The sequence below is a fragment of the Manis javanica genome, chromosome 8 (genome assembly GCF_040802235.1).
Source record: "Manis javanica isolate MJ-LG chromosome 8, MJ_LKY, whole genome shotgun sequence".
In the NCBI taxonomy this organism is placed as follows: Eukaryota; Metazoa; Chordata; class Mammalia; order Pholidota; family Manidae; genus Manis; species Manis javanica.
The window spans coordinates 30100824-30128220 of record NC_133163.1 but is presented as its reverse complement, the minus strand read 5'-3'; the positions used below and the strand labels follow the sequence as shown (position 1 = coordinate 30128220).

The following is a 27397-nucleotide window of genomic DNA, read 5'->3' as shown; positions in this document are numbered from 1 at the left end:
TCAGATGGACTTGAAGCATTGGTTCAACAGGCGACGGAGACCCGAGGGGATCTCAGACCTAGTCGGAGGAGGGGCGCTGCTGGGTACTCCCGAGTTGGCAGGCCGCCTCCCGGTGGGGTGGGGAAAGCAGCAGGAAACTGACGCGGGCAGCAAGGGCTTTCGGGGGAGCAGAGCTGAAAGTAAGGCGCCGTCCCTTCTCCCCCCTCCTTCCTGCCTACTTCGGGCCCTTCTGAGAACCCAGGGAAGAGCCAGCTGACACAGGCGAAAGGTAACGTGCAGGACGTGGAAGGGGGTTTTGGAGGGAAGACATACCCGCCGCTGGCCTTGCAGCTGTGCCCTGGGTTGCCTGAAGGGAGGGCTATGTTTTAGGGCAGGGTTGCAGCCGCCCAGCTTGTGATGGAGTTATGCTGGGAGCGGGCAAAGTCCCCCTACCTGAGAAGGGGCGGAGTCACAGGTCCTCAGAGTGTAGGGACCTGGCAGGGCCTTGCCCAGGGGTGGGACATGTAGGGTAGGAGAATGACTCTATGGAAGGTGTGCGGAGGCTGAAACCCCAAACCAGGAACTCCTTTCCGTAGCAGATTCCCAAAAGCTGAGCGGCCAGGCCAGCAATTCCAGCTGTCCAGGGACCACATGTGCTTGAACAGGGGCCACCAGGGATAACCCTGGGCAGGTTGCAGGCCAGAGATGCCTCCTTGGAGCTCTGGCCCTGTATAAGATCCCAGATTCTTTGCTCACTTTTGGGGGTGTGCAGGAGGAGGAGGTGCTAATATGACATGGTGTTTTCCTACCTGCTCAGAGGGTGAGGATTTGTGGTCCACATTAATTTGATTTAAATGAAGCAACATAAAATTGTTAACAGACCTCCTGAGTTTTTGGAGAAAGATTCTTGGTGCAGGTGATGGTCGCAACTGCCATGTGCTCATGGACACACAGGCTTCACCTTCAAGCCCTTGCTAGGGGTGGTCCTGCTGGGCGCTTCTGGCTCCTTCGGAGAGGTGGTGGAAACTGGGCATGGTCAGCTCCCGCCACGTAAATAAAAACCACAGCCTCTGTTTCTTGAAAGCTGCTCTGTGCCCGGTGCTTTACCACAGCCTTGTCAGCCTTGGCATGGTTCCCATTCCGGGGCTGACAAGAAAGATGGGGATTAGGTGGCAGGCGCAGGGTGGGGAGGGGGACCACGTTTCCGAAAACCACTGATTCCTACCAATTAACTCGTTTAATCCTCCTCACAACCCTATACTATCACCCCTCCTTATTTAAAAAAAAAATTGTAGTGAAATACACATCACAACATTTACCATCTTAACCATTTTTAAGTGAACAGTTTCGTGGGATTAAGGATATTCACATTAGGCAGCCATCACCACCATCTATCTCTAGAACTCTTTTTATCTTGCAAAACTGAAATTCTGCCACCACCCTACTTTCTGTCTCTACGAATCTGATTACTCTAGGTAGCTCATGCAAGTGGACTCATCCAGTATTTGTCCCTTCACTTAAATTAAGCACAATGTTGTCAAGGTTCACTCAGGTTGTCCCCTGTGTCAGAATTTCCTTTTTTAAAGCTGAAGTCAATTGTATGGATAGACCACACTTTGCTTACCCACACATCTGCTGAGGGATGCTGGGTTGCTTCCACCTTTTGGCTATTGTGAATCATGCTGCTATGATTACCCTTTTTCGACTGAGGTGAAAACTGAGGCACAAGAAGTGAAGTTAATCTGTTGTAAGCTCCACATCTTGTTAAGTAGCAGAGCTGGGATTCCAGCCAAGCAGTCAGCTTCAGAGACTGGCCCTTGACCGTCATGAGCCCTTCTCAGTGCACACAGGCAGCACCAGGAAAGGCACCTGCTTCTGCTGTCATCTAGTCCATTATTGCTCATCTGGGAGCTGAATCAGGCCGAAAATTTGGGAGATGAGGCAGGGAGGGGAGTTGGGAATTAGAAAATGCTTACTTTTTTGTTTTCCTTGAGTTTTATTTTATCCCTGGAAAATCTGGGTCAAATCAGGAAGTAGATTTCTTTAGTGATAGGCCCTCACAGGAAACTCCTACCATCTCTATTCCCCCACCATCAGTAACCACACCATTCCCACCAGGTGCCTGATTGGGTATGACGTCTGGGGCTCACATACTTCCATATACAAAAAGAACAGCTATTCTTTGTCCTGTAAGGTCTTCCATTTGAGAGTCCCTAAACAGACTCATTAATAAATTCTTTCTTACAAGTTGACTACATGGTATGGGCATATTATAAAAGATGCGTGCAATCATTATAAGGAGGGAAAAGAAACCAGTCATCCCACTGTTTCACACAATGCTTAACAAAAATATCTATCTAACAATGTCTACAAAGTTGAGAGGTGAAGTATTTGTGGTTTGAGGCTTTACGTAAAGGTCCACACATTTCCTGATGAGTCAACTCCTTGTCTGGATGGCACTTGTGTATCAGATCTTTATAGGAAACCCCTGACTCTTCAGGTCTGCAAGTTTCCAAATACCAGATTTCTAAAATGTAGACTGGCCCATGGTTTTGCTACTTCCCTTCCTGCAACTACATTTCATTTTGAGTGAAGACAAGAAAGGCCTCTGTGAAATCTCCCCACTGCTGAACAGGAAACACACCAGCCTGTGACCACAGGCCCCTCATCTTTTACCCACAACCAGAGACCCACCTAGTAGGCTTACTTCATGCCTTCACTGGGTTCTGAAAGATGTTGCAGTCAACACAGAGGAGGCAGGCTTCTCTCTCCCTCCTGTCAGCAGCAGCACGGCAGTCTGCAGAGAGGAAGCAAACTCAGCTTTTCTTTCTGTCTGCAGTTGTCCAGTTGCGAGACGAGAAAGACTAAAATTGAAGCTTGCTACACCCTCTCCCCAACTTTTACAAAAAGCCTGGCATCATGAGAGAAATTGTAGCCTGGTTACAAGATAATGAGGTAATAGGTGGGGGAAGGGGGGTGTCCCTACTACCTACATGCTGTGAAATCTGAGGCCCATGTGACCACACATATTTTGGGCACAAGACACCTGGCACTGTTGCAATCTTGTCTCCTGATAAATAGTCTTCCCCTTCTGCCCAGGACATCCAGGGCTTGGCATTAACCAGTTGTGGTATAATACAACGTAAGTGTTTGGTCTTTATCCCCAGTTCCTGACACATAGCTCCTCAAAATCCTTGGAATTTACTGTCTTGTATGCCCTGTGATTCAGTGGTGGGGATGGGTATTAGGTAACTTCAGGTTAGGGTATGTTCACTAGAAAATGAAATCTCTATTACAACCCTGAAGTAGTGGGGTTTGGAGAGCTTCCGGGCTGGTGAATGGATGGGCTGGAAGGGTGGTGTCGCCAGAGAAGGCGTGGAAGCTCTGCACACCCCTGCCTCCATTTTGCCCTATGCCTTTCTTCCATTCGATTTGGCTGTTTCTGAGTTGTATCCTTTATAATAAACTGGCAAATGTAAGTAAAGCATTTTTCTGATTTCTGTGAATTATTCTAGTGAATTATTGAACCTGAGGAGGGGGTTGTGGGAACCCCTGCCCATAAAGATGATCAGTCAGAAGTTCAAGGGTCCCTGGGACTTGTTGCTGGTGTCTGAAGTGGGGTCAGTTTTGTGGGACTGAGCCCTAACCTGTGGGGTCCATGCTAACTCCAGGTAGGAATGTCAGAACTGAACTGAGTTGTTGGACATCCAGTTGGTGTCAGAGAATTGTTTGTTGGTGTGGAAAAAACTCCACTGAATTGGTGTCAGACAAAAGACATTGCTAGTTTTCTCACTGACCAGTGGAATCGTTAAACTGCAGGCTGTTTCTACTACATTTCCCCCCCTTGCAATTCCACTTTTCCCTCAGGCTTGGGTGGGGTGATCAGCCGAGCTTGTAACATGCCCTGTGACAACCGACAAAGTTGGCATTTGAGGCAGGACAGTCCCTTGTTGTGGCTTCTTATGGGTTATGCAATGTTCGGCAGCATCTCTGACCGCAACCCACTAGATGCCAGTAGCAGATACCTAATAGCCCTGTGAAAAGTATGATAATTCCCCTGTGACAAAGGCTAGACCTTTAAAACTAACAAATGTGCAGCCGAAGCATGAGGGGAGGCCTGGGGTCTGGTCTGACCCTGTTCCAAATTCCCTCTGTCACTCTGAACTGGGCTGTTTGGCCTCTGGATGTCCTCAGCTGAGCTGAGAGGGCCAGACCAGATCAGCCCCTTTCCGTTCTCAGCAAACGCTATGCTTCTGTACTTGGTCTCCCCCCTCAAAGGGAAATGAAGTTCACTGAGGGTGGTGACTTGGCCTTTGACCTATGTGTTGTCCTGTCAGAGCCCGAATTCCCATTTGTCTGAATGATTTGACCCTATTTCCCTTTCACATAGTGAGGCCTGCGGGGACCTGACAAGGGGTCCAGGCTGGAGGCAGATGCTGTTGACACCTGGAAGACAGTGTACCATGGCTCTGGAGTTAATTATGTTACAGTTTCGTGGCTGAGTGAGAGAGCCTGCCCTGAGAGCTGCCAACCCAGTGTGTAGCGTGGAACAGTGTGGGAATCCGCAGGAACCACCAGGTGGGCAGCCAGGCAGGGATCCGAGGCCAGACCCAGCTGCCCACTCAGCCCCTTTGGGGGCGTCAGTGCTTACCGTGCAGCCTGCTCCAGGCTGACTGTTCTGGAAGAAGCACTCAGCTATTCCCTGTCCTGGGGCTCTGTCCTGCAGAGAGAGACCTCTCTTCTCAGAGACAGAAAACCTGTTCTCAGCAGGCAAGACTAGCATGGGAGAAATTCCATTCTCTACTTTCTGTAAGGTATTAAAGTCAACTGAAGAGGTATGTTCTACTACCAGTCATGACAGTAGTAAGGGTGCTGACAGTTGTTCAGAACTTACTAGGTGCTATGAACTAGGCTGTGTGCTTTATATGAAGTACTTTATTTGATTCAAGAAATGGCTGTAATTTTTACTTCCACTTTACAGATTGGGAAACTGAGGTTATAGAGTTATTCAACATCATTCCAAAACTCAGAAGCTCTAACGATTTCGCCCTGGAAGCCCTGGCCCTGGGTAGACTGAAGGTCTCCCCGAGACCCCTCCACATGGAAGTTCTCTTGCTCCCAAGTCTCAGTAGGGAGAACGTGGGACATCTGAGGAGTATGGTCTGAGTTATATCTTTAGGCACTTGTGATTCTTGGGAAAGGAGATGATTTGGGTAATAGGCCCAAATCACTTAGTGGGTGGGGGGTGGAGGGGCAAATATAGAGTATGAGTGATGATGTTACAAACTTTATTTGGGAAGACAATGTTCCCCACTGGTGTTAGACATAATAAACAACACTGAAGGAATAAAAACTGTGAAGATGTTCATGAGATGGTCGGGCTTGGTGACCTTCCTACTCAATGGGAAGGGCAGGAAAAGACAAGACAGCTACCTCTGTCTCACGCAGCAGCCATGAGTCCCAGCTACTTCAAGGCAGAGCTGACAGTACAAATGCATGGGGCTCCAGTGAGCCTGGCTGGGCCTGGCTGGGCCTGGCTGTGGGAGCCAGGTTGCCCATATGGGCCCTGAAGTTCTTGCTCAGACAAAATGGTGGTGATGAGGGTGGAGGTGGAGACCCTGGCAAGGCCAAAGGTGTGATGCAGAAGAAAGAGCTCAGGTTTCGGGTCTGGAGTGAGTCCAACCTGAGCTCAAAGCTGGCTGTCACATACCAGCTCTGTTCTCTTGAACACGTTCCTTAGCATCACAGAGGTGAACTAAGTGGGATACTCATAACGTGGCATAGAATTGTGATAAAGATTGAAAACATTTAAAAAGGATAGTTAACATTGTCAAAGACTTGACTTTTCATCATCATTAAATTAATGCAAATTTTAATATCATGAGATATTTTTCAGCTCATGGGCAAACATTTTATGTTTGTACTGGACAAGGTTGACAAGGTGTAGTAAACAGGTACCTTCATTGACTGTTTGTGGGGGTATAAATTAATAGAACAGCTGTGGGAGGCAATTTGTCACAGAAATTCAATTTTTTTAATGCATATATTTTTGATGTAGCAATTCCACTGCTCTGAATTTATCTTATGAATATATTTTTATTTATTTATTTATTTATTTACTTTTTTTGTTGTTGTTATCATGAATCTATAATTACATGAAGAACATTATGTTTACTAGGCTCTCCCCTACCCCAAGTCCCCCCACAAACCCCATTATAGTCACTGTCCATCAGTGTAGTAAGATACTGTAGAATCACTACTTGTCTTCTCTGTGTTACACAGCCCTCCACTTTCCCCCACCCCCCACATTAAACATGCTAATCATAATACCCCCTTTCTTTTTCCCCACCCTTATCCCTCCCTACCCTCCCATTCTCCCCAGTCTCTTTCCCTTTGGTAACTGTCAGTCCATTCTTGGGTTCTGTGATTCTGCTGCTGTTTTGTTCCTTCAGTTTTTCCTTTGTTCTTATACTCCACAGATGAGTGAAATCATTTGGTATTTGTCTTTCTCTGCCTGGCTTATTTCGCTGAGCATAATACCCTCTAGCTCCATCCATGTTGTTGCAAATTATAGGATTTGTTTTCTTCTTATGGCTGAATAATATTCCATTGTGTATATGTACCACATCTTCTTTATCCTGAATATATTAATTTTAATTAGGATATTGGGCTGATTGCTGTAACACCCAAGATAACAGGCTTAACCACATATTTTTTGGACCATAATAGCCCACCTTAATCAATCTAGGGCTGGCTTGGTGTATATGTGGTTTGGGGGTGTGGTGATTCTGTGGTATTGGGGGGCTTAGTTTCCATATTCTGTTGTCCTGCTATCCTAGAGTTCTGTCCTCATCTGCACGGTGAAAGACAGCTCCCGTCCACATCCACATTCCAGACAGTGCCAATGGGGAAAGGGGACTCACCCCTTCCTCTTAAGGCCACAGTCCCAGAGTTGCATGCATCATTTCTGCCATATGCCACTGACTAGAACTTAGTCATGTCCATGACTATAAGTACAGGACTAATTAAATAGGGAAAAATACATTTTTTCTGTGGAATATTATTGTGCAGTTAAAGCTGAATGTGGCAGGTGTTTATCTGCTAATAAGGAAAGATGTCTAAGATACCTGAAGTGAGAAAAGGGAGTTGCAAACTATTAAGTTAAATAATATAAAAGTATATATATGTGAATGAGGTGCCTAGACAATTAATGGAAATATACACTTCAGAGCAAAGTGAATTGGGCAGTCAGGAAACTTTTATGTTCCATTTTTTTATCCTGTCTGAAGTTTTTACCATATGCATGCACTACGTTTTTTAACAGAAAATAACTTTTTTAAGGCAGCAGATTTACAAGTAGTGATGTGGAACGATTTCAAAGATATATTAAGTAAAAAAAAGCAAGGTAGAAATATAGAGTGTGATCCATTTACATGTTTAAAAAGAGCATGTGTGTCTGTGTGTAAACCCAGAATAGTATCTTGTTCCTGTAAACACTCATATGTGTGATCTGTTATTATTTTACACACTGTCTGTGAACAGGTCTGGAAGCACACACACACCAAATCATCAACAGTGAGAGAAACACCATCTCTGAGCAGGGACAGGAGATTCACCAGGAATAAGAGGAGGGAGGGATGAGTTAATAGTAATTCACTTCTTGTTCTACACATTAGTACTGTTTACATTTTTACACACTTGTATTCATGTATTTGTTTAAATTTTCATGAATAAAGTCTGCAATGTATGTAAAGCCCACAATGCTGAGCACATATTCGTGACTCAGTACATACACATAGCCTAGGTTTTCAGAGTTTCCCTGTTCCCAACCCTCAGGAGTCATCCATCCCTTAGAGATTTAGACAAGGGTAATTCACACCTGCATCCTGGGAACTTTAGAAAGGCTCCCAAGGGGTCATCTGAGTGTCTGCTGTCATCCTGGCCCTGAACTGCTGGACTCAGCCTGCCCCGTCAGCTCTGGCCGGCTCATCCACTCTTCTCCAGGTTACTTTTTCTCCCCACCCTGTGCCCATAGCTGGGTGAGCACAGACCAACCAGTTTCAGTCAACTCTTGCTGAATGAAGACTTGGGTATATGTGTAAAAAGGGAAGAATACTGTGTATTTCCCAAGGTGTGTAAGGATTAGGGAGAATATGTGTGTAACAGTTATGCTCTGTGTCTCCAGTGTGGAATATACATAAGGACACATTTCATTCACTATTCAAAATAAATGGCTTGAGCACCCATGTCACCCTCATGATGTTAGCCTTCCTCTTCTGGGCTCCCTCCCTGATAAATCCATCGCTACCGGGGGCAGATCATCTCTAGGCATCAGATCTTGGTTGCAATCTCTTTGTGGGGAGAACCGTGGAGGCTGTCCCAGGCTGCTGTGGAGCAGGAATCCAGGCCATTGCTGCCACCAGGGTCATGGCTGAAAGGCTGAGCCGTCTACCTTCCCAGCACTGTCTTTTTCTCCTGCCAGAAGACTTGTGGAGAACTAGGTGCACACCTCACTGAAGCTGGCCTCCTGCTGGCTGTTGTAAGTCCCGTCCACACTGGTCTCATTTTCCCTGGGGACAACGGAAGGCGCAGAACAACATGACTGCCCAGTGTTCTTAACTGCCTGATCCACTGCGAATGTTCTCTAATTCTAATTACTCAACAATTTGATCTCTAAGTCATTCTCTCTCTGGCGCGCGTGCACACACACACACACACACACACAGGCTCCTTTTCCACGATGCCAGTAAACTGGGTGTGAAACTGCAATTTCTAACCTCAGCTACGTCCATAAATTTCCCACCTTCTCTGGCTCCTGAAGTTTGGACAGTGACCCTCCCACCCCCACCCTCCTCTCCATGGAGGCCATCTTGCTCCCAGTCCCACCAGCTTCCCCACAGTAACACCCTCCTCTCCAGGGAAGAGGCCATCCCTGCGCCATGTGTGCAGTGCACTGCACTCCTGACACATACCTCGGGCTCACGCTCATTCAGTGGTGACTGTGGTTGTCTGCTACCCAGCTGTCTGGGTTCTGAGGCCCCAGGTCCAGTTATTAGCCTTCTTCTCCATCTGCACAAAGTTGGGTGGGGGCTGTAGGGGCTGCAGGAAATTTTACTGATAATTATAGACACGGTCATGATGAACACTGGGTCTCCATTAGAATCCTCTTGACATGTGGTGTTGTTCCTGGGATGCCAACATGGTAATTAAATTGATTTGAAACTTCACTGCACAATAAGATGGAATGAGAGCCATTTTAATGGGCTCTAGGAAACAGTTCTGGAATGATTACAATGTTCACCAGAGTAGGGGAGGGAAGGAATTTTAAAAAAGAACAAAGGAAGACTATTTTCCTGCAGACCCAGTGCCACACAGCTGAGCCTCAGGTCCCCTGGAGACTCACTGAGAGTGTGGATGTGTGGGCTAGAGACAGCCTACCTCTGCTGGTGTGCTAGGAAGAGGCAGACACACAGGAGGCTGGGGCTCCCAAAGGCCATTGGCCTCTTCCCTGGGCAGATAGCATAACTGTCCCCAATCCTTTACCCCTCCCTGCGTCCAAATCCTTGTCATGGTCTTATCAGAGGCAAGCACACGCCCCTTGACCTTGACTTGGGCGTCAAGGATGTGGATGGAAGTAGTAGTGTGCCGTCCTGAGCCTGAAAGGCCTCATATGCCTCCACTTGTTCTCTTGTAAGGTAACTGCCACCTCTCCAGCTCAAACCTCCAAATGCATGCAGGGTGGGGCAGACTAGCCCACAGACACGCAGAGAGGAGCTATCCCAGGGGCTGAGCCCAGCCCAGATCCGCAAAGGTGGCCAGCCAACCCACAGATCCATGATGATGAGTGATTGATATTTTATGCCAGTGAGTGTGGGCTGGTTATGTACACACTGATGCATAGCCCCGTCCTGGTCTCTGTGCTCTGCCCTGGAGACCGATCCAGGGGACGACTGGGGGACTCCCAAGCTTTCTGAGCTTTCCCTCCCTCCCTCTGGGGACTGGTAGTTGGTGGAGCTTGCCTATAGCTCCAGAGCAGACTTTTCCATATTTTTTCCTTTTTAGCTGTGGATTTTTATTTTAAAGGAAATTTTTATATATACATCCTCATATGCATAATTGGTGTGTTTACAAGTTTGGAGTACAAATATATATATTTTCATTTCCAATTTGTCATTCATGTGCCCACCTGCAGGAAGTCCAACATCTTCTTCCTGAGGCCTTGAATTGTCCTTTGGACTGCCAGTGACAATAGTACGTTCTCCCGGAATATGGGTAATCCTTGAGCAAGCCTGTGAAATGGTATCTCAGCATGACACTGAGAGGACACGCAGACATCCTCTTGGGCTTGGCTCCCAGTTCTGGGCAGTTTTTCTTAACACTTGCCAGGTAACCCTTACAGCCAGAGCAGCTGATCATAGGCACAGCCTCTCAGCCATGGGGTACTGAAAGTTCCTTCATGGCCTGGCAGGGATGGAGAAGATGTGAAAGGGGCAGCAGAATGCCAGTGAGAAAGGGCCAAACCTCCCGTTCTGTCACCAAGCTCATGCTTGGACCAGCAGATCAGTCCTGCTTGATCGGCTGGGCTCCTGCCTGGCTGCTTCTCGGTGCTCACTGGCATCCAAAGATGGGGTCTGGAAGCATATGCCCCTTCTTTCAATTCCTTCACTGTTCTGAATTTACCTCATGGCGCTTCCTGCCAGTGACTCCTGTATATTTTAGAATGCACAAATGGGCTATCATTGAAAAAGTTTTGGGTATTTTTTGTCACCTCCTGCAGCCCCTACAGCATCTACACAGTGGCCACCACATAGTAAGTGCATGGTGTGCACCACTCACCACCCAGCTCTGTGCCCCATCCCATTGCAATCACAGGTGCCTACACGAGGTCTCCAGAATGTTCTGCTCAAAGCTCCCCTTCCCGCCTTTCCCCCACCTAGACTGGGATGCTCTTCTTGGCTCTCATCCACCCACCACAACCTTCCCAGCCTCTGAGACAGTCCTGGTACCGTGTCCTCTCAGTGTCATGCTGAGATACCATTTCACAGGCTCGCTCAAGGATTACCCATATTCCGGGAGAACGTACTATTGTCACTGGCAGTCCAAAGGACAATTCAAGGCCTCAGGAAGAAGATGTTGGACTTCCTGCAGGTGGGCACATGAATGACAAATTGGAAATGAAAATATATATATTTGTACTCCAAACTTGTAAAGGAGTTTCTTCTCCCTGCTCACAGTGGGTCTCCATTTCCAAGCAGCTTTTCTCTGTTTCTGGGCCTCCTTCACACCCTGTGGCAGATCACAGGCCATCCACATGTCACTATGCACCAGAGGGGTGGGCTCCCAGAAGCCAGCACCAGGTCTTAATCATCTCTGTGCTCATCACAGCGATTTGCAGCTAGTGATGCTAAACAAATGTTCTCTGACTCAGAGAATCGCCATGTGAGCGCCGGGGGGTGCTCTTTCCACTTTTGGCAGCAGATTGTTCTACTTGTTGCTGGCAGTGCTCCAGGCCCATCCATCACTTGCAGGAGTCTGGCCTCCAAGGTGCGGAGCAGGGATGTATGGTGCCTGACCCACACAAGGGGGGTCCATGGCAAACACCTGATCTCAGCTGGAGTGTGTCCCTTCATGCTCAGTCAGCAGAGGGTGGGTGGGGCAGTTGCTGCCTTGGCTGTTGTTCCAGCAGGCAGCCACCCCAGGACACCAAGCCTGTACCTGACGCAGAGGGGAGAGTCCCCCTGTACACTCGCACAACCCAGTGGCTCCTGGGAGCTTTGCTGAGGGAAGACCAGCCCCTTGCCTTGCACGTGGGTGCTCCGGAGGATCCGTGGAGGCCTTGCAGTTCGGGCAGAGAAGTTTTAGGTGCAAGCTACTCCGTGTGCGGTCCACTGACCAGCAGCATGAGTATCACCCAGAGCTGATGAGAGATGCAGAATCCAGGGCCCGCCTCTTGGCCCCGGACCTCCTGAATCAGAGCCCGCATTTAGGTGGGGTCCCCCAAGTCGTGTACATGCACATTAAGTGTGAAAAGCACTGCCCTGACTAACACCCAGGCTCATCAGTAAGTGAGCTGGCCCAGGCCCAGAGCCTGAACTTGTACCACCTGCCGTGGAACATCCCGCAGCCGGGGGCGTGCAGTAAGGCCCTATCACTATGGGGTGGGGGTGTTTTGATTGTTTAATGGCAGGAGACCAGACGTGCAAAAAAATACCGTCTTATTTTGTACACATGTAAGAGTGACCAGTGCAGATCAGGAAACAATACCCCTACTGCATGAATAGCTGAGCAGTAACTCCACTTTTTTGCAGAACTGGGGAAAAGCATGGGAGCCTGCAGCCGCAGTCCCTTACTCATCCCACTCCTGGATCTCTGTCTCAGGCCGCACAGAACAATGAAGCTGAGGACAGAGCTAATGCCAGGGCCCACGCGCCCTCCCAGCCACCTGGAGTGTTAGAGAGACGGAGAGGCAGGACTGTGCTGGGGCTTTAAACAGGATGATTGGGTCGGTGAGGCAGCCCTGCACGGTGCGAGGGAGGGCGTGGCAGGAGCTGTAGTCCGGCTTCACGTTCTCCACAGCAGCGAACTCTGCAGCAGGCCTGCTGCCCGGCGCCCGTCCTGGGTGAATGTCTTGTCCTTCCTTATCTGCTCACAGGTCCATAAAAACGTCCCTTTAAGGTACGTCTATTCTTTCTTTTTTTAACTGCCTTATTGAAGTGTAATTTGCATACCGTTAAGTTCATACTATAAAATTCACCTGTTTAAAGTGCGTTATTCAGCAATTGTTAGTATATTGACAGCTGTGCACCCATCGCCACACTCTAAGTCATCCGCTTGTAAAGAAACCCGAGCCCATGAGCAGTCATTCCCCATCCCCATCCCCACCCCTACGCCCAGCAACAACCTATCTCCTTTCTGTCTCTATAGATTTGCCTTTTCTGGATGTTTCATAGAAATAGAAGCATACAGTCTGTCCTCTTGTGTCCAGCTTCTTTCACTTATCAAAATATTTTGGAGGTTGATTTATCAGTACTTCATTCCTTTTTATCGTCAAATAGTACTTCATTGTGTGGGTGCACCCACGCTGTGGCAGCAGCTGAATCCAGTTAACAGTTTTCCAGCCCTAGTAGGACAAGCTTTATTGCATCCCCGTCAGAGACACCAACCAGCTGAAGCCCCCTCTTCAAAAGTCAGAGCCTCTGTCCCCCAAGGCCCCGTCTCTAAATTTCTAAGTTTTAATAATTCTAACATCTTCCCCTTGTTCCCCCAGCCCCAGGGTTAGTGCTGTTTCTGGCAGTTGCTAACTCCATAATCCCCTGGAATTCTCTTTTTACCCTTCAGTTATGTAATTAACAACTTTACATGGGACTAGAAATTCTTTATAGATCTTTCTCTCTGATCAAATAACTGCTGTGGTTCCAGCGTGTGATCTGAACAGGTGCAAACAGATTTCTTTGATGGCGCTGCATGCTCCGTTCCTGACCCACTGGAAGTAAGCATGCCCATCCAGATGGGCTAATCAGGGTCCTGTGGCAGTTACTTTAGCTGACACTTGGCTAGAGGTGGGAGGTGAGCAGTTCTTTCTCCCCTCTGTGGTGAAGTGGGTTGCTGGTGGGCCTGGGGGCTGTCTGTGGCTGGAGGAAGCAGGTCTGACAGGGCACGGCCGGCACGCAGTGGGCAGTGGGGTGGGGGCAGGTAGGAGAGGCCCCCAGCAGGTCTCGTTCCAGTGGGCGATCTGTGGAGCAGCCCTGATTCTGTTTCTCAAGGCCTGATATTGTGAGCTGCTCTCCTAATAATCTTTCTAACAAATGTCTCCTCTTTCCCTGGTGCCCCTAACTCCACTGAGTTGGGTTTCTATCACTTGCACTTCTAAGTAGGCAAAATAACACACTGAGGATTGAATTCTTGCCTCTGGGTTTGTTTCTCCATGACCTGGGTTTCTCCAGTGCCAGTCAACTGTCCGCCGGAATTATCACCAGTCTTTCTGGCCTAAGCCTGGATAACACCCCTGTGGGGCAAGGACTGAGTCAAAGCTGCAGGGGTTAGAGCCCTAGAGTGACCCATGATAGCTGGTGGGCAGGGATGGACTCTCCTCATGGCAGGTGGCTGGCACAAGGGATCAAGTTGGAGCCCAAGATGCAGAGCCTCTGACCAGTCTCCACCTTTAATCCAGAGGCAGCATGCAGCCCTGCCGGGAGCCGCCCTGCGGGGAGCCAGTGCCAAGCCAGCTCTGAAAACTGTAGGGGGACCTCCTCTCTGGGGGTGCTGATGTTCACAGCTTCACTTGGGTTGGTGAAGTGCTAATCAGCACCCCCTAACATGCTGGTCCTAGCTGTGATGAGTGCATCAGTGGGCGCTGCTACCTCCACCCATCCTCTGAGCTCTAACTTTTACAGCAGTGTAAGTAAGGCCACCCTGATGTGCTGAGGTAAGACGTGATGGCCCTTTCCAGGAGGCCGGCAGCTCTCCAGATCTGTTGCCCAGGTGCAGTGGTCAGACCTGGGAATGAGAGTCATCATTCACGTGTTCCCACACTGTCCAGTGCATCTTGTCCCCTGGCTCGCACACCTAATAATGCCTGAGTTGCCATCTGTTGGGCACTTACCGTCTCCAGGCACCATGCTAAGCATTTTCCACACACAATCATGGTTAATCTTCACAACCCTATGAGGTAGATGATACTTTTTAAATACACTGTTCATTTTTACATTTACAGAAAAATTGTGAAGATAAGCCAGAGAGTTCCTGTGCCTGCCATGTCCAGTGTCCTCTATTATTAACACCTTCTATTAGTATGATACATTTGTCACAACTAATAACTCAATTATCGATACATTATTATTAACTAAAGTCGGTACTTTGTTCAGTGTTTATATAATGTCCTTTCACTGCTCAAGGATCCCATCTGGGATGTCACATTACATTTAGGTTCTCTTGGCTGTGACAGCTTCTGAGAATCTGCTTATTTATGATGACCTTGGCAGTTTTGAGGAGTACTGGCCAGGTATTTTGTAGACTGTCTCTCAAATAAAATTCGATGTTTTTCTCATCATTAGTTAGACCCACCAGCATCAGGTGCCGTTTTCGTCCTGTATCAGGGGTACAAAATGTTCATATGACGTCCCTGTTGATGTTGATCTTGGTCACCTGGCTTGAAGTAGGGCTCGTCCACTTTCTCCACTATGAAGTTACTCTTTTTTTGGCCCCTTCCATGCTGTCCTCTTTGGAAGGAAGTCACTACACCCACACCTCCTTAAGGGCAGAGCCTCTGTGTCAATTACTTGGAATTCTTCTGCGTGGAGAAATTCTCTCTTCTTACGTATTTATCTAGTCATTTCTTTATATGGAAATTTTTTTTGTACTTTGGATTGTAATGTAATAGTACTTTATCTGTCTTGTTGCTCAACTTGTTCCGCTTTGGCCACTGGAAGTTCTCAGCTCTTTCCCACGTCCTTTTAACAGACCCCGCGCCTGCCCCATCACTGTGCTTGAGGGGCTTTTTATTTTGTTTTCTCAGTACTTTCTTACTTTCTGGCACTACACGTTGCTCCAGGCTCATCGTGTATAATATTTCTTGCCCTCATCCTGGGATCAGCCATTTCTCCTAGGAGCCCCAGCTCCTTTCATTGAGGACAGCACCAGAAACCAAGACCTGGGTGCTAGGTGTGCTCAGGAATATGACATTTACCGCCATCTCACAGGGAAGGAAACTGCAGCTGGAGAAGTGAAATGATTCGCTCAAAGTCACGTGGCTCCTAACCCTGTGCTCCTTTGGTTTGAAAGCGCCATCTGCTCCCTGCGCCTTATAAACTGGAAAGCCCTGCACCCATTCGAGTGGTGGTGATGGTTATTACTGCCTCGTATTCTCTTACAAAAGAAAGCCTCTGTGTGTGTGCCTGCACCGGTGCACCCAGGCACAGGCCACGTGCAGTGAGCGGCCGACTCAAGCAGGAATTCTGCCAGCCTCCCTTGTGTTTGTCCCCAGCCACAAGAGCTGAGTCAGTTGGTGCTGGGAGTCTGCCAGCAGCAGCCCTGGAGCAGGAGTGGGTCGGCACTGCTGGCTGCCATCTGGCCTCCTCCTTCTACCTGGGCTGCCATCAGCAGCCACCTGCTGGAGCAGAAGGTGAGGCTAACCTTTGAAAATTTCCAGGACTCTGAGGCCCTTCATGAAGGGAGACCGGAGATCAGAGAAATGAGAGGCAGGCAGAGCCAGTCCCCGGAAGTGGGAGAAATGAAGGCCCCAGGGAGGGCTTGGGCTGGCTTCCCTGAACAGCCCCTGATGGCCTTCCAAGGGGGCCACCCAGACCGGGCAGCTTGCACAAAGCCTGCAGCTTTGCAGTGCACTCTTCTGTGGGGGCCTCATCTCTGAACTCACCCCTCCTACAGTCCAGGGCTGGCCCTCTCCCAGTAACCTACTTTCCAGCCAGTATCTTTGCTTACAGTGTTTTCCAAGGGAGAAGGGCTGTGAATGAGCCCTGCAGCCCCATAGAGGCCCTCCAAGCTGGCCCAGCTTCCCCACCTACCTCAGCCTTGGCACTGCCCGGAACCCAGGACAGGGGCTGGGCTTTTGGTACTCCCTCCAGGGCCTGGGGCTGTGCAATGACGGCTCGTGTGGGGACATTCGGAGCCCTGGGCTGGTTGCTGTGAGTAACACTCAGCAGGACCAAACCTGCCTAGGACAATGGGGCGTTAGGTTGGAGGCACCGCGGGGGCTCCTCAGACGTTCTGTAGCATAGAGCCATCTTTAATTTCATACCACAGGGGACATCACACATAAGCAAGCCAGGACTGAGGACTGAATGAGCTCTTGGGGACATAGTAAATTCCTGTCTGGAACCCTCTTCTGCCCACCCCTCAAGTCACCTCCTCAGAGATGACTCGAGTCCCAAAGCCTATTATCTGTCATTTCCTTTGTCACACAATTTCAGAGGTATTTCCAAGTTCCTCTACTCCATGGAACAAATAGGTTTTTAATTATAAATCCGTAGTGTGGTTATTCGATGGTGTTTGATGGCAGGTGCCAAGAGAGCAGGCTGTCTCTAGGTTTGCGCTTCCCTGTGCATAGTGTGTACATAGGCAGAACTCCTCGGGAGCTAGAGAAGCTCAAGCTCAGGGCTCTTTCTGCATGGCCCCGTGTGGGCTGAGAGTTGTGATGTGGTCTAGTGTGGGAGACTGCAATCAGGGAAGAATTTCTGTACAAGCACGGCAGGTCACTAACCCAAAGGGAACTCCGGATGAAGGACCCAGATGTCCCAGACACCAGTAGTATGTTGTGCTTTCTCGTTCTGAACAAATACTCTCATTCTAAGTAAATATTCTCATTCTAAATCCATGTAATTTTTTGCTTGTAACTTTTCTTATAGAGGGTTCCCAAAAAAGGGCCAGGCCCCCTTTTCTAGAAGCTAGATCTACTTCAGGAGGAATTCTATAAAATTTTATTTTGTGAGTAAAAGAAAGAACGAATCATCCATCATCCCATCAACCAGTCAAAAGTAATCAGAACAAAATATTGGCCTAGGAAAAACTGTACATGTGTACACACGCTGCCCTCCTAGCCCCAGGGCTGCCTGGACAGTCAGAATTGAGCTTGCTGAGTGAGCCCAGCTGCAGGGCCTGCCTACCCAGCTGCAGGGCCCGCCCACCCTGCTGGCCTTGGCAGGGCTCTTCCTGGCTCCCAGCGCGCCTCCGCTCCTCTCGCACTGCTAACCGCACAGGGTGGCTTGGAAGCGAGAGTCAGGAGAGTCGGAGTGGGCTGCTGCTTCAGATCCAATGAGAGGGACAGTAATTGGCAGAATCCTGGGCGAGTCTCAGTTTTCCTCTCTCTGAAATGGATCAGGGATCCTGCTTTTTACAGGGTTATTGTGAGGATTAGATTCTCTATCTGGCATCTCCTCAGGTTAGCACGTGGCAAGTACAAAGTGATGCTCGTTCCTCTTCCAGTTTTCTTTGGACCCTCTCAATTGCCACCTGATTGGACAGGAAGTTTGATCACGTGGAATAAAAGAATTGGCTCAATAAAAGAATTGAGGCGGTCAGTCCATCTACCTTCCGGTGTCCTGCTTCAGTCTACCTGATGGAAAGGATCCGTGCTCCCTCCCCAGGGACTCGTCACTCGGGAAGCCCTGGGTGCAGCTGCCACTGTTCTCCAGGTGCAAGTTTGCTCTGCGAGTCACAGCACAGAGGAACCTGCTGGTGTGTTTGGCAAGGTCTGGGCTTCTGTTTGAGTTCATGGTGCTGTTTCTGCCAGTGCAGAGACATTAGCCACCAGGGTCCCGAAGTGAGCAAGCAGAGAAGGCTACGGGTCCGAGAGTTACTGGGCAGCAGAAGAGACCAAGTGTGTTTATGATATTCCATGTTCATGATGGAATTCTACTCTTGCAAAAGCATTTCTCTGTTGCTGGACATTTACGCTGTTTCCAAATTTTCCTTTTTGTCAATACTGCCACTGATATTATTATATACAAATTTTGACTAAATCTATGACTATATATCATTGGACTGTATTTCAAGAAGTGTCTTTCTAATTTCAAAGGATACAGACATTTTGGTAAATGTTAAGTTTCTTTCCACATTTTGGAGGCCCATCATTGAGAGAATATCTATTACATGGCATGCCTGCCAACATTGTAAACCATTGTCTTTTGATCATGGGTCGTTTGGTGGGCCCCCAATTCTTTTTTTCCCCAGTGTCATTTTAGTGAAAGCTTTTAAAATCAGCGTGTACTTTTTTGTTTTGAAATTCCTAAAGACATGCTTTCAGAAGGTTCACTCCTTATTTTCCTAACACCCTTTTCATTTATCCTGGTGGTGGTCAGCCCCCTGGAAGCCTGTGCTCAGAGATCAGCCCAATATTTTCCCAGGGAGCTAGCTTTCCTGAGAACAGCAATTCTAACCAGCCAGCACTTCTTACATATCCGCAGCCTGAGCGAGGCACCATTATCTGGTGTTGAGTTGGGCCTCATCCAGAGGAGGTTAGGCATCCTGGGACCCACACCGGCTGGAGGCAGGTCGCTGCCCAGAATGGGGGCTGGGCAAGCCAAGATGAGTTGGATCGGGAGCTGGTCGAATAGACAGATGACAGAGACCACTAAAGAGAAGGTCAAAGGCAGGAATCCAGGCATGATTGAGGCAGGAAGCTACTTCTCATAAGAATTAGGTTGTGTTGCAGAGAATGATAATAATAATGCACAGCTATGATTTATTGGGTGTTTACTGTTTGCCAGGCATTTTTTTGAGTATTTGAGGTACATTGTTTTATTTCTCATGGCAATGACAAGGGATGTGTACTACTTATGTCCCCATTTTACATAAAATGAGGACCAGAAATAACTTTCCTAATGTCACCCAGTGAGTAAGGGTGGAGGTGGGGTTTGCTCTCTGCTATCAGAGCTTGTAGTGACGCTGTACCCCGTCTTGAGGTGGGAGCTGTCAGGTGGCTGAATGAAACTGTAGTTAGTGGCCAGCGCAGAGGCCACAATTAGTGTATAGAGCAGAGCCACTCCACAAAACTCTTCAGGGTGGACTCTTCAGAGTTGACAAGAATCAAGTCCTGCTCACTGATGTCTGCCGTGTCAAGATGGGTACCCTGTGTTGGGCTGGGTGAGAAACATGGGGCCCTGCACTCTGTGGAGTCTGCCATCACAGACACGTAGGGTTCAAGGCCCAGGTACCTAAGTGCTCTTAGAGATTTGCAAAGAAAGTGCCAAGAGGAGCTTCATAGGGGTCAAGGAGGTCCTGGAAGAAGGTGGCATTTGAGAAAGTGGAGGAGCGGGGGAGGTTTTCACAAGCAGAGGAGGTGGCAAGGACATGCTTGTCACTTATCTGCGGCCTAGGAGAGTGTGAGGACAGCCAGCAGCTGCGAACTGCTCCAGTGCAAAGTGCTGAGGGGACCTTTTGACCACACTGACTTCCATCTGCAGCCTGGATCCCAGTGATCGCACGTTGAGTATCCCATGGGAATGGAGCCTAGTTAAGCTATCAGTTACAAAGCTGCTGGCACACGGCTTGGACTGAAGAGATTCCCAGCGGAGCCCTTGTGAGCCCAGGGAGACAGGCTTTCCAATTTCTCTTCCACTTGCAGATCTCCAGGCTTGACTCTGCTCCCATGCAATTGGTATCTGGGAAAAATGGTTCTCGCCAGAGAGGCATCTGGCCCTTTTATCAGGACTAATAACTTCAGCTGGTAGGCTGTTTTTTTTTTTTTAAGGTTTATTTTTTATTAAAAGCTAGGTGAATTAGTCTGGGGCAGCAGTAGTCCAATAGCACTTTCTGTGATGATAGAAACATTCTATAATCTGGTCTGTTCAGTATGACCGCTGCTAGTCAAATGTCACTATTAAGCATCTGAAATGTAGCCAGTATGACTGGAGAAACGGAATTTTTCATTTTATTTCAATTCTTTTAAATATCAGTGGCCATGAAGTGCCTAGTAGCTACCCTATTGGATAGTAGGAGGCTGGGGGATCTTAGATCAGAAGGAAGAATCACACAAATTTGGGAACACAAACAGTTCCTCAAGTCTTGTGTGACATTTACAGGACCCTGGTCATACAGAATGCAAAAATCTTTTGCAGTGTTTGGAAACAGGGCAAGCACACAAGTACTCCCCTCTCTAACTAACAGGTGTGCTACTTGGTTATCAGATGCAGGGATGACCAGTTGGCTTAAATGTGAAAAGAATAAAACAGAAATAAATTGAATAATCCTGAGACTAGGAACTAAAAATTTCAAGATGGGTGTTTAATTGTCATTGTCCAAAGACTAGTTTTTGCTTTTGATCACAGAAAGTTACTTCATCTTTTATTCCTTTTTAGTAGGAGTAAAAATTCCTTGAGTTCCTACTATATGTGGCCTACACCTTATGTATGTTATTGTCCATCTTCACATCAGCATCCCAAGTTGAATATTACATTTGCATTTGAGGAAACTGAAGCTAAGAGAAGTTAAATGATCTTAGCAGTGGTAGAGTTCCAAGTGTTCTTTGTGTCTGAGTCCATCATTTAGAACACAAGAAAGTGTCACCCCAGGCTGAGGGCATAGATAGGAGCTTGCCCTGGATCGCAGAGTGATCACAGGATCATCAGTCAGTGATCAGTGTTGGAAGGGGGCTCTAAGATCCTCCTGCCCAAACACCTATTTTACAGATGAGTCTCTGAATCCAATGTTAACTATTTGCCAGCTACTGATGAGCACTACTGACTAGCAAATTAGAACAAGGGGAAGGAACTGGGGTGGGCAGTGACTTCTCATAACTTATGTTGAGTCTACCATTTAGTTGAGTTCCAGAGTAGAATTCCAAAATACTCATGATCTTTACTTGTATTTTTCTAACCTAATGAAGATGACTGTAGAACTCCTAGGTTCTCTTCAAAACCCTCAGGAAAACTTCCTGGCTACCTCCAGACCTTTGTAATTCCCTTCCTGTTCTCTCCCAACCTCATTATGATGTACATTGACATGACATGCTTTCTCAAATTCTTCCCTGCCTCTCTCATCTCTAGAACTCACTCCTCTTGGCCCACTACCAGGTAGCTTTCTTTGCCCAAGAAAACCACTTTGGTCAGGTTCTTCTTTGGATGGCTAGCGGGCAGGAGAAGGGCAGGGAATGACAGCTTGGGTGGCCATACTGGAGTCCTCCAAATTCACAGGGTTTGGGCACAGCTTGGCAAATTCACATTATTGATTCCATCCCGTCCCGTTACGAAATGCAAACTGAACATATGACTGGGAACATCGTCCCAAAGCCAGCTGTACCTGTGGCGGCAGACCGTGAGAGGCCAAGCCAATATCCATTCCTTCACCCCCTTTCCCCGCTCATTCAACCCTGATTTGATTTGAGGTCGCAGACCAACCAGATTCAGATGATGCAACATGATTCGTCTAAGCCACTCATGGCTCTCCTCCCTCTCACAGGCAATCGATCTGCCCATCTCCCTTGCTCCTGGTGGTGGCCTTGAGATCTGGTTTGGCCAAAAGATGCTGTTGCAGGCAGAATAACAACCCCCAAAGATGTCCACATCCTAATCCTTAGAAACTGACGTGTTTTGTGTTACATGGCAAAGGGGAATTAAGATATAATTAAGTTTGCAAATGAGCTAACCTTTACATAGAGACGCCTGGCTTATCACCTGCAGGTGAGCACAGTGAAATCAGCGATCTGTGACTGCAAGAGGAAGGCAGGAGAGTCCGCGTCAGTGAGATGCAGCGTGAGAAAGGCTTGGCCGGGCGTCGCTGGACCTGGAGATGGTAGGTGGCCTCTAGAGGCTGGAGAGGGCAAGGAAATGGGCTCTCCATTAAAGCCTCCAGGAGGAATGTAGTCCTACTGATACCTTGATTTTAGGCCAGTGAAATCCATTTCAGACTTATGAACTCCAGAACTAGAACATAGTAAATGTGTTGTTTTAAGCCACCAAATGTTAGCGTCCAGGAACTCAGGGTTTTCCGGAGAGAAAAAAGCACACAGGCATGGAGATGTAAGTACAGGCCAAGTCTTTATTCAGCCAGCAAGCTGGGGTCGACAGCACCTCCCCTGACACGCAGGCCGAGTCCGAGCTGCCGACCCCCAGGCAACTTTCGGTATTGCTTATATAGGATTTTCACAGCCGTTACACCGAAGCCCGAGCATTTCTACAACCAATAATTTTAAAACACATTCTATATTGTAACCTTTTACGGAACACTCCAGTTGCCTGACCGCTTCAATTGTTATCTCTTGCTTACCCAAGCATGTCTATGTGACTTATCACGGATCACGCCCCCAGGCTGTTGCCCACTTCTAGTTATCTAACTTAAAGCAGGCGCATTTCTAAGCTTAGCCTCGGGTTGTTTATTCAAAACTGGGTGGCCCATGCTTTAGGCAGTTAGGTTAAATGTTATTAGTCCTTTTTCCTGACTATTGATGCCCTCTGCCCTCCTTTACACAAGTTTGCAGAAATTTTTACATCAGTGACAGTAAACTATACAAACATATGGGACAATCTGCTGGGGCTTCTGTGAAAGCTTTTGCTTTTCTTATAAAAGGGAAAACATGGTTGGTCCCACCCTTTCTTCCACTCTTGCTGCCTTGAAAACAGACATGATAGTAGGGGCTCTGGCAGCCCTCTTGTGACTATTAAGGTCATAGCAGGTGGATGAAAAGCCACATGTCAAGAATTGCTGAGAGGAGAGAAAGAATGAAACCGAGAACTTCATTGTTTTATTCAATTACTAAAGTAATTTCAGAAGTATAAACTTCCAGATCCCTTATGTGAGAACAATAAGCCCTGTGTGTTGAGTCTTCCATTACTTGCACAGACCATCAGAGTTCTTATTGCACAAAAAATAGGCATGAACCAAAAGGAATGAAACTACCATTTCCCCAAGCACCTACTCTATGTTAAGAATGATGGAAAGTACTTTACTTACTTTATCTCACTTATATTTCTTAAGGAGATCATGTGACTTTAACTGGGCAGGGAAACAAGGGGGTGGGGCATATGGACCATAAAGAGCCCATTGGTAGCCAGATATAGTTAAAGCTAATCTTGCTCTAGCAATTGGTCTCCCCCACCCCCTTGAAAGCCTACTCCCTACATTTGGAGTCTGAAGAAGAAGTGGGGCTTCCAGCAACTTTCATACCTGATGAAGCAGCTAGACTTCCCCAGGCAGGTGCTGAAATGTGGACTCTTTCCACCTGTCAAGAATAGCTTTGTCAAAAATTCCTGACTAACCACATTTCTGGGGGAGGTTGAAACTGCAGTTGGGTTAGGTATTAAGCCCTTGTTTGGTGGCTTGGCCTGGTAGAGGTGACCCCATGTTGGGCCTGTGTTTTTCTTTTTAACAGTAATAAACTGACAGTATGTTGTTGGGAGAGGTTGGTTTGGCTTAAAGCTGTAGAATGAGTTGTGAGGGACCTCTTGATCTCCCCTACTTCCCCCAAAATTAGGGAAATAGGACTAGCATATCCCAGATTCAGCTGACTGTAGGGCAGGGTCTGGTTCCCTCCAGGCTGGGAGGGAGCTGGGGGTCAGGACAGTGTGGGGCTGACTTGGGGCTGCAGCTCTCCAGGCTGGCTCTGCACCCACTACCCTGTCACTCCGGGTGGTGCCGGGGGAGCCCATTCACACCTGTCTCCCTGGAGGTGGCAGGCAGCTGCATACAGTGAGATTGCCCTAGCCTTCATGCTGGCCAGCAGCCCCTCGGTAATATTGAGGCATTCTCCCTTGAGCCACTGGCAGCTGTGGGTCACAGCTAACTGCAAAGAAAGTAAATAGATCCCCACTCACTTCCTGCAAGGTGGGGTGAGAGCAGGAGAGGGGACAACAAACTGAACATCCATTTATTTAATACTGTGATATGGTGATTTATAGTTAAAAATACATTTGGTCTCAGTCTCCATTTCTGGCACAGGGCTCCTAAAACCCTTGGAATTTCCTGTAGTGAGAGTGTAAAAGGTGTCTGTTGTGTTAATGACGGCTGGTTGCCAGGAGAACTAACCATGTGATTGGAGGCTTGGAACTTTCTGTCCCACCCCAGCCTCTGGGGAAGGGAGAGGGCCTGAGGGTTAGTATCAGTTGCCAATGGCCAATGGTTTAATCAGTCATGCCTACGTGATGATGCCTCCATGAGAACGCAACAAAGAGGGTTTGAGGAGCTTCTGAGCTGGTGAACACATGGAAGTCTGGGGCGTGGTGCAACCGGAGAGAGCGTGGAAGGCCATGGCTCTTCCCACATACCTTGCCATATGCACCTATTCCATCTGGCTGTTCCTGAGTTGCATCCTTCATAATAATAAAAAAACTCAAGCAAGCAAATGTGAAGATCTAATTGGCTTTGTTAAGTGGTTCATGGAATTGGGCAGCATCCCATCTAGCAAATATAGAGATACTTGTTAAGGGCTACAGGAAGGGAGAGGCTTTTGACGTCAGGACAAGCAAGTCACAAATTGGAGAAAAAAAGGATAATTTTGGGTGAGGTCACCTTCATTGTGGGCATATGGGTCTTATTAGATGGGTTCCTCTGAGGGATGGAGAGGATATGTGACAGATTATCTTATTGTTGACCATAAAACTCCTGACTGACCACATTTCTGAGGGAAGTTGAAACTGCAGTTGGGTTAGGTATTAAGCCCTGGTTTGGTGGCTTGGCCTGGCAGAGGTGACCCCATGTTGGGCCTGTGTTTTTCTTTTTAACAATAAGAAAATGACAATATGTTGGTGGGAAAGGTCAGTTTGGCTTACCGGGGATGGAAATCCATCCAAGGCATGTCACCGGATATGTTGGGGGAGCGCTGTGTATTTTCCTCGGTCCTTGTCCCTGCTGAAACAAAGAATTGAAGGGAAGAGACCCAGTTGTGAAGCAGAGTAAAAGTTTTATTTAAAGTTAATTAGAAAAAAAATGCAGGTGACCTGAGAGAGAGAGGAGCACCCTGAAAGGTTGAAAAGAGAGAGTTTAAAGTTAAAAGTTTATGCACTTAGAAAGTGCAGGTGACCTCAGAGAGAGGAGCACCCCCAAAAGGTTGGGGGTTCCCCCTTTTAAGGATTCTTCAGGAATGTGACCAAGGGCTGGGGGTACAGACTTGTTAAATGGTCTCTGAATATTTAGAATTAACTTAACACAAGGAACTTCCTGCTCTTATTTCTCCCTGGGATACCGGCTTCTTGGTCTGGGTGCATATCAAACAAGATTGCCTGCCCAGCCCCCAAGGTGGGCTGAGTTATTGACTGTTTGCTAAAGAGTAAGTTAAGAATCTTACTTCTTAACTTCCTGGGTATTAAAATGCAACCTTATTTTCAAGGTGGAATCCTTCCTGCCTTTTACTATGTTGTTTATGGCTGGGTCTACATGCTAATTTAGCAGCCTAGGTTGCAAACTACTTGATTAGGGTGAAGGAGAAAAATAACAACATATAGGTAAAATTAAAAAATAAGCTGGGCCTGCATGATTAACACAATAAAGACATGGGCTATGCTGAGGTACCCTCCTTTATCTGGGGAATACTCAAGCATTCCAGGCCAAGTTGCTTCTGGCTTTTTGAGCTTTAACTGATTAACTCTGGGTCTTTTTAGTTGGCTTTCCTGGCCTTACTCTCTTTCCACCCTGCTCATATCTATTTTCCTGCCTAACATATCTAGTAAAGGTAAAATGATTCTGAGCTCTCTGAGCTGCTCTAGCAAATTAATCAAACCCAAGGAGGGGCTGGTGGGAACCTTCAGTCTATAGCTGGTTGGTCAGAAGCACACATGACAACCTGAACTTGTGACAAAGGATTTCTGCCTCCCACCCCACCTCCTCCCTGCCCAAGGGGAAGTCTTGGGGCACTGAGCCCTTAACCTGTGGGATCTGACACTGTCCTGGGTAGAGAGCATCAGAACTGGGCTGAAGTGTAGGTCACCTAGCTAGTGTCAGAGACTTGCTTGAATGTGTGGGAAGACCCTGCACACACACACTCTGGGACTTGGTGGCCAGAACTGTTAGCTGGTGATCAGAGTGAGAATGCTTCAAATACTCTGTGGAGTGCCCTACTGTGTGCCAAGCATTAGATTACAAAGATGAATGAAAAAGGTCTTGCCCTTGAGGAACACACAGTCTTATGAGAAACCATGGATGAGAATGGCTCCAGCCAAGCAGAAGGTGCAAAGGGCCAGAAGGGAGACACCAGGGAATTCCTGAGGGCACAGAAAGGATCACTAAGTCATTTCAACTGAGGGAGCCTGGAGGGCTTCCTGGAGGAGGTACTATGAGGAGGAGGCCACAAGGAAGCCCTTCCAGGTGGAAGGGTGTGGCATAAGGAGAGGATACATGAGAAATAAGGGAACAGAAGTGCAGATTGACTGAGGCATGAGGCCTGCACAGAGTGGTAGCTGGCTGTTAGGCTGAGAAGAAAAAGTGGTGCTGGATGACAGTCTAGAACACCATGTGACAAGCAATGGAGAGCCATTAATAGGAGAACAACCTGAATTTTACATATTTAGGTGCTCCTATGTTGGGTGGATAGATATTTTATAATGGTTATAGCCTCTTGTTGGACTGACCCCTTTCATTATATACTGTCCTACTTTGTCTCTTGTTACTTTCTTTGTTTTTGTAATCAGTTCTAAGTTTGGGGGAATTTAATATGACTGTTGCAGTTGAAGAGGGAAGAGACTTCAGATCCAGTCTGTGAGACAGGAACCTCTTGCACTATTCCAGGGAGGTAAGGTGCGTGCAAACAGAAGTCAGGGCGAGGAGGCAGAGGTGGAGCATAAGATGTGTTCCGTGCCAACCCTAAGGTGCCCACCCTGCCCACCACGGATTCTCTGGTGCCAGACACAGAGGAGCTCATTTGCTCCATAAGAGAGCAGGCCTTTGTTCAGCACCAAGCAGCACTTGCTTTGATAAAACAACAGAAACTTAATTTTTTTTAATGTAAAAACTAAAGCAACATGTAGAAGAATTCTGTCAT

General features: G+C 47.7%; 1 protein-coding gene across 1 annotated transcript in view; it reads left to right on the top strand.

The window, feature by feature from the left end:
- Positions 1 to 27397, top strand: part of PCNX1 (pecanex 1) — a 288523-nt gene that overhangs the window by 246829 nt on the left and 14297 nt on the right. Inside the window, exon 39 of the mRNA XM_073242202.1 lies at positions 22110 to 22221. Within this exon, the coding sequence (XP_073098303.1) occupies positions 22110 to 22221 (112 nt within the window). The remainder of the gene's footprint in view (positions 1 to 22109; positions 22222 to 27397) is intronic.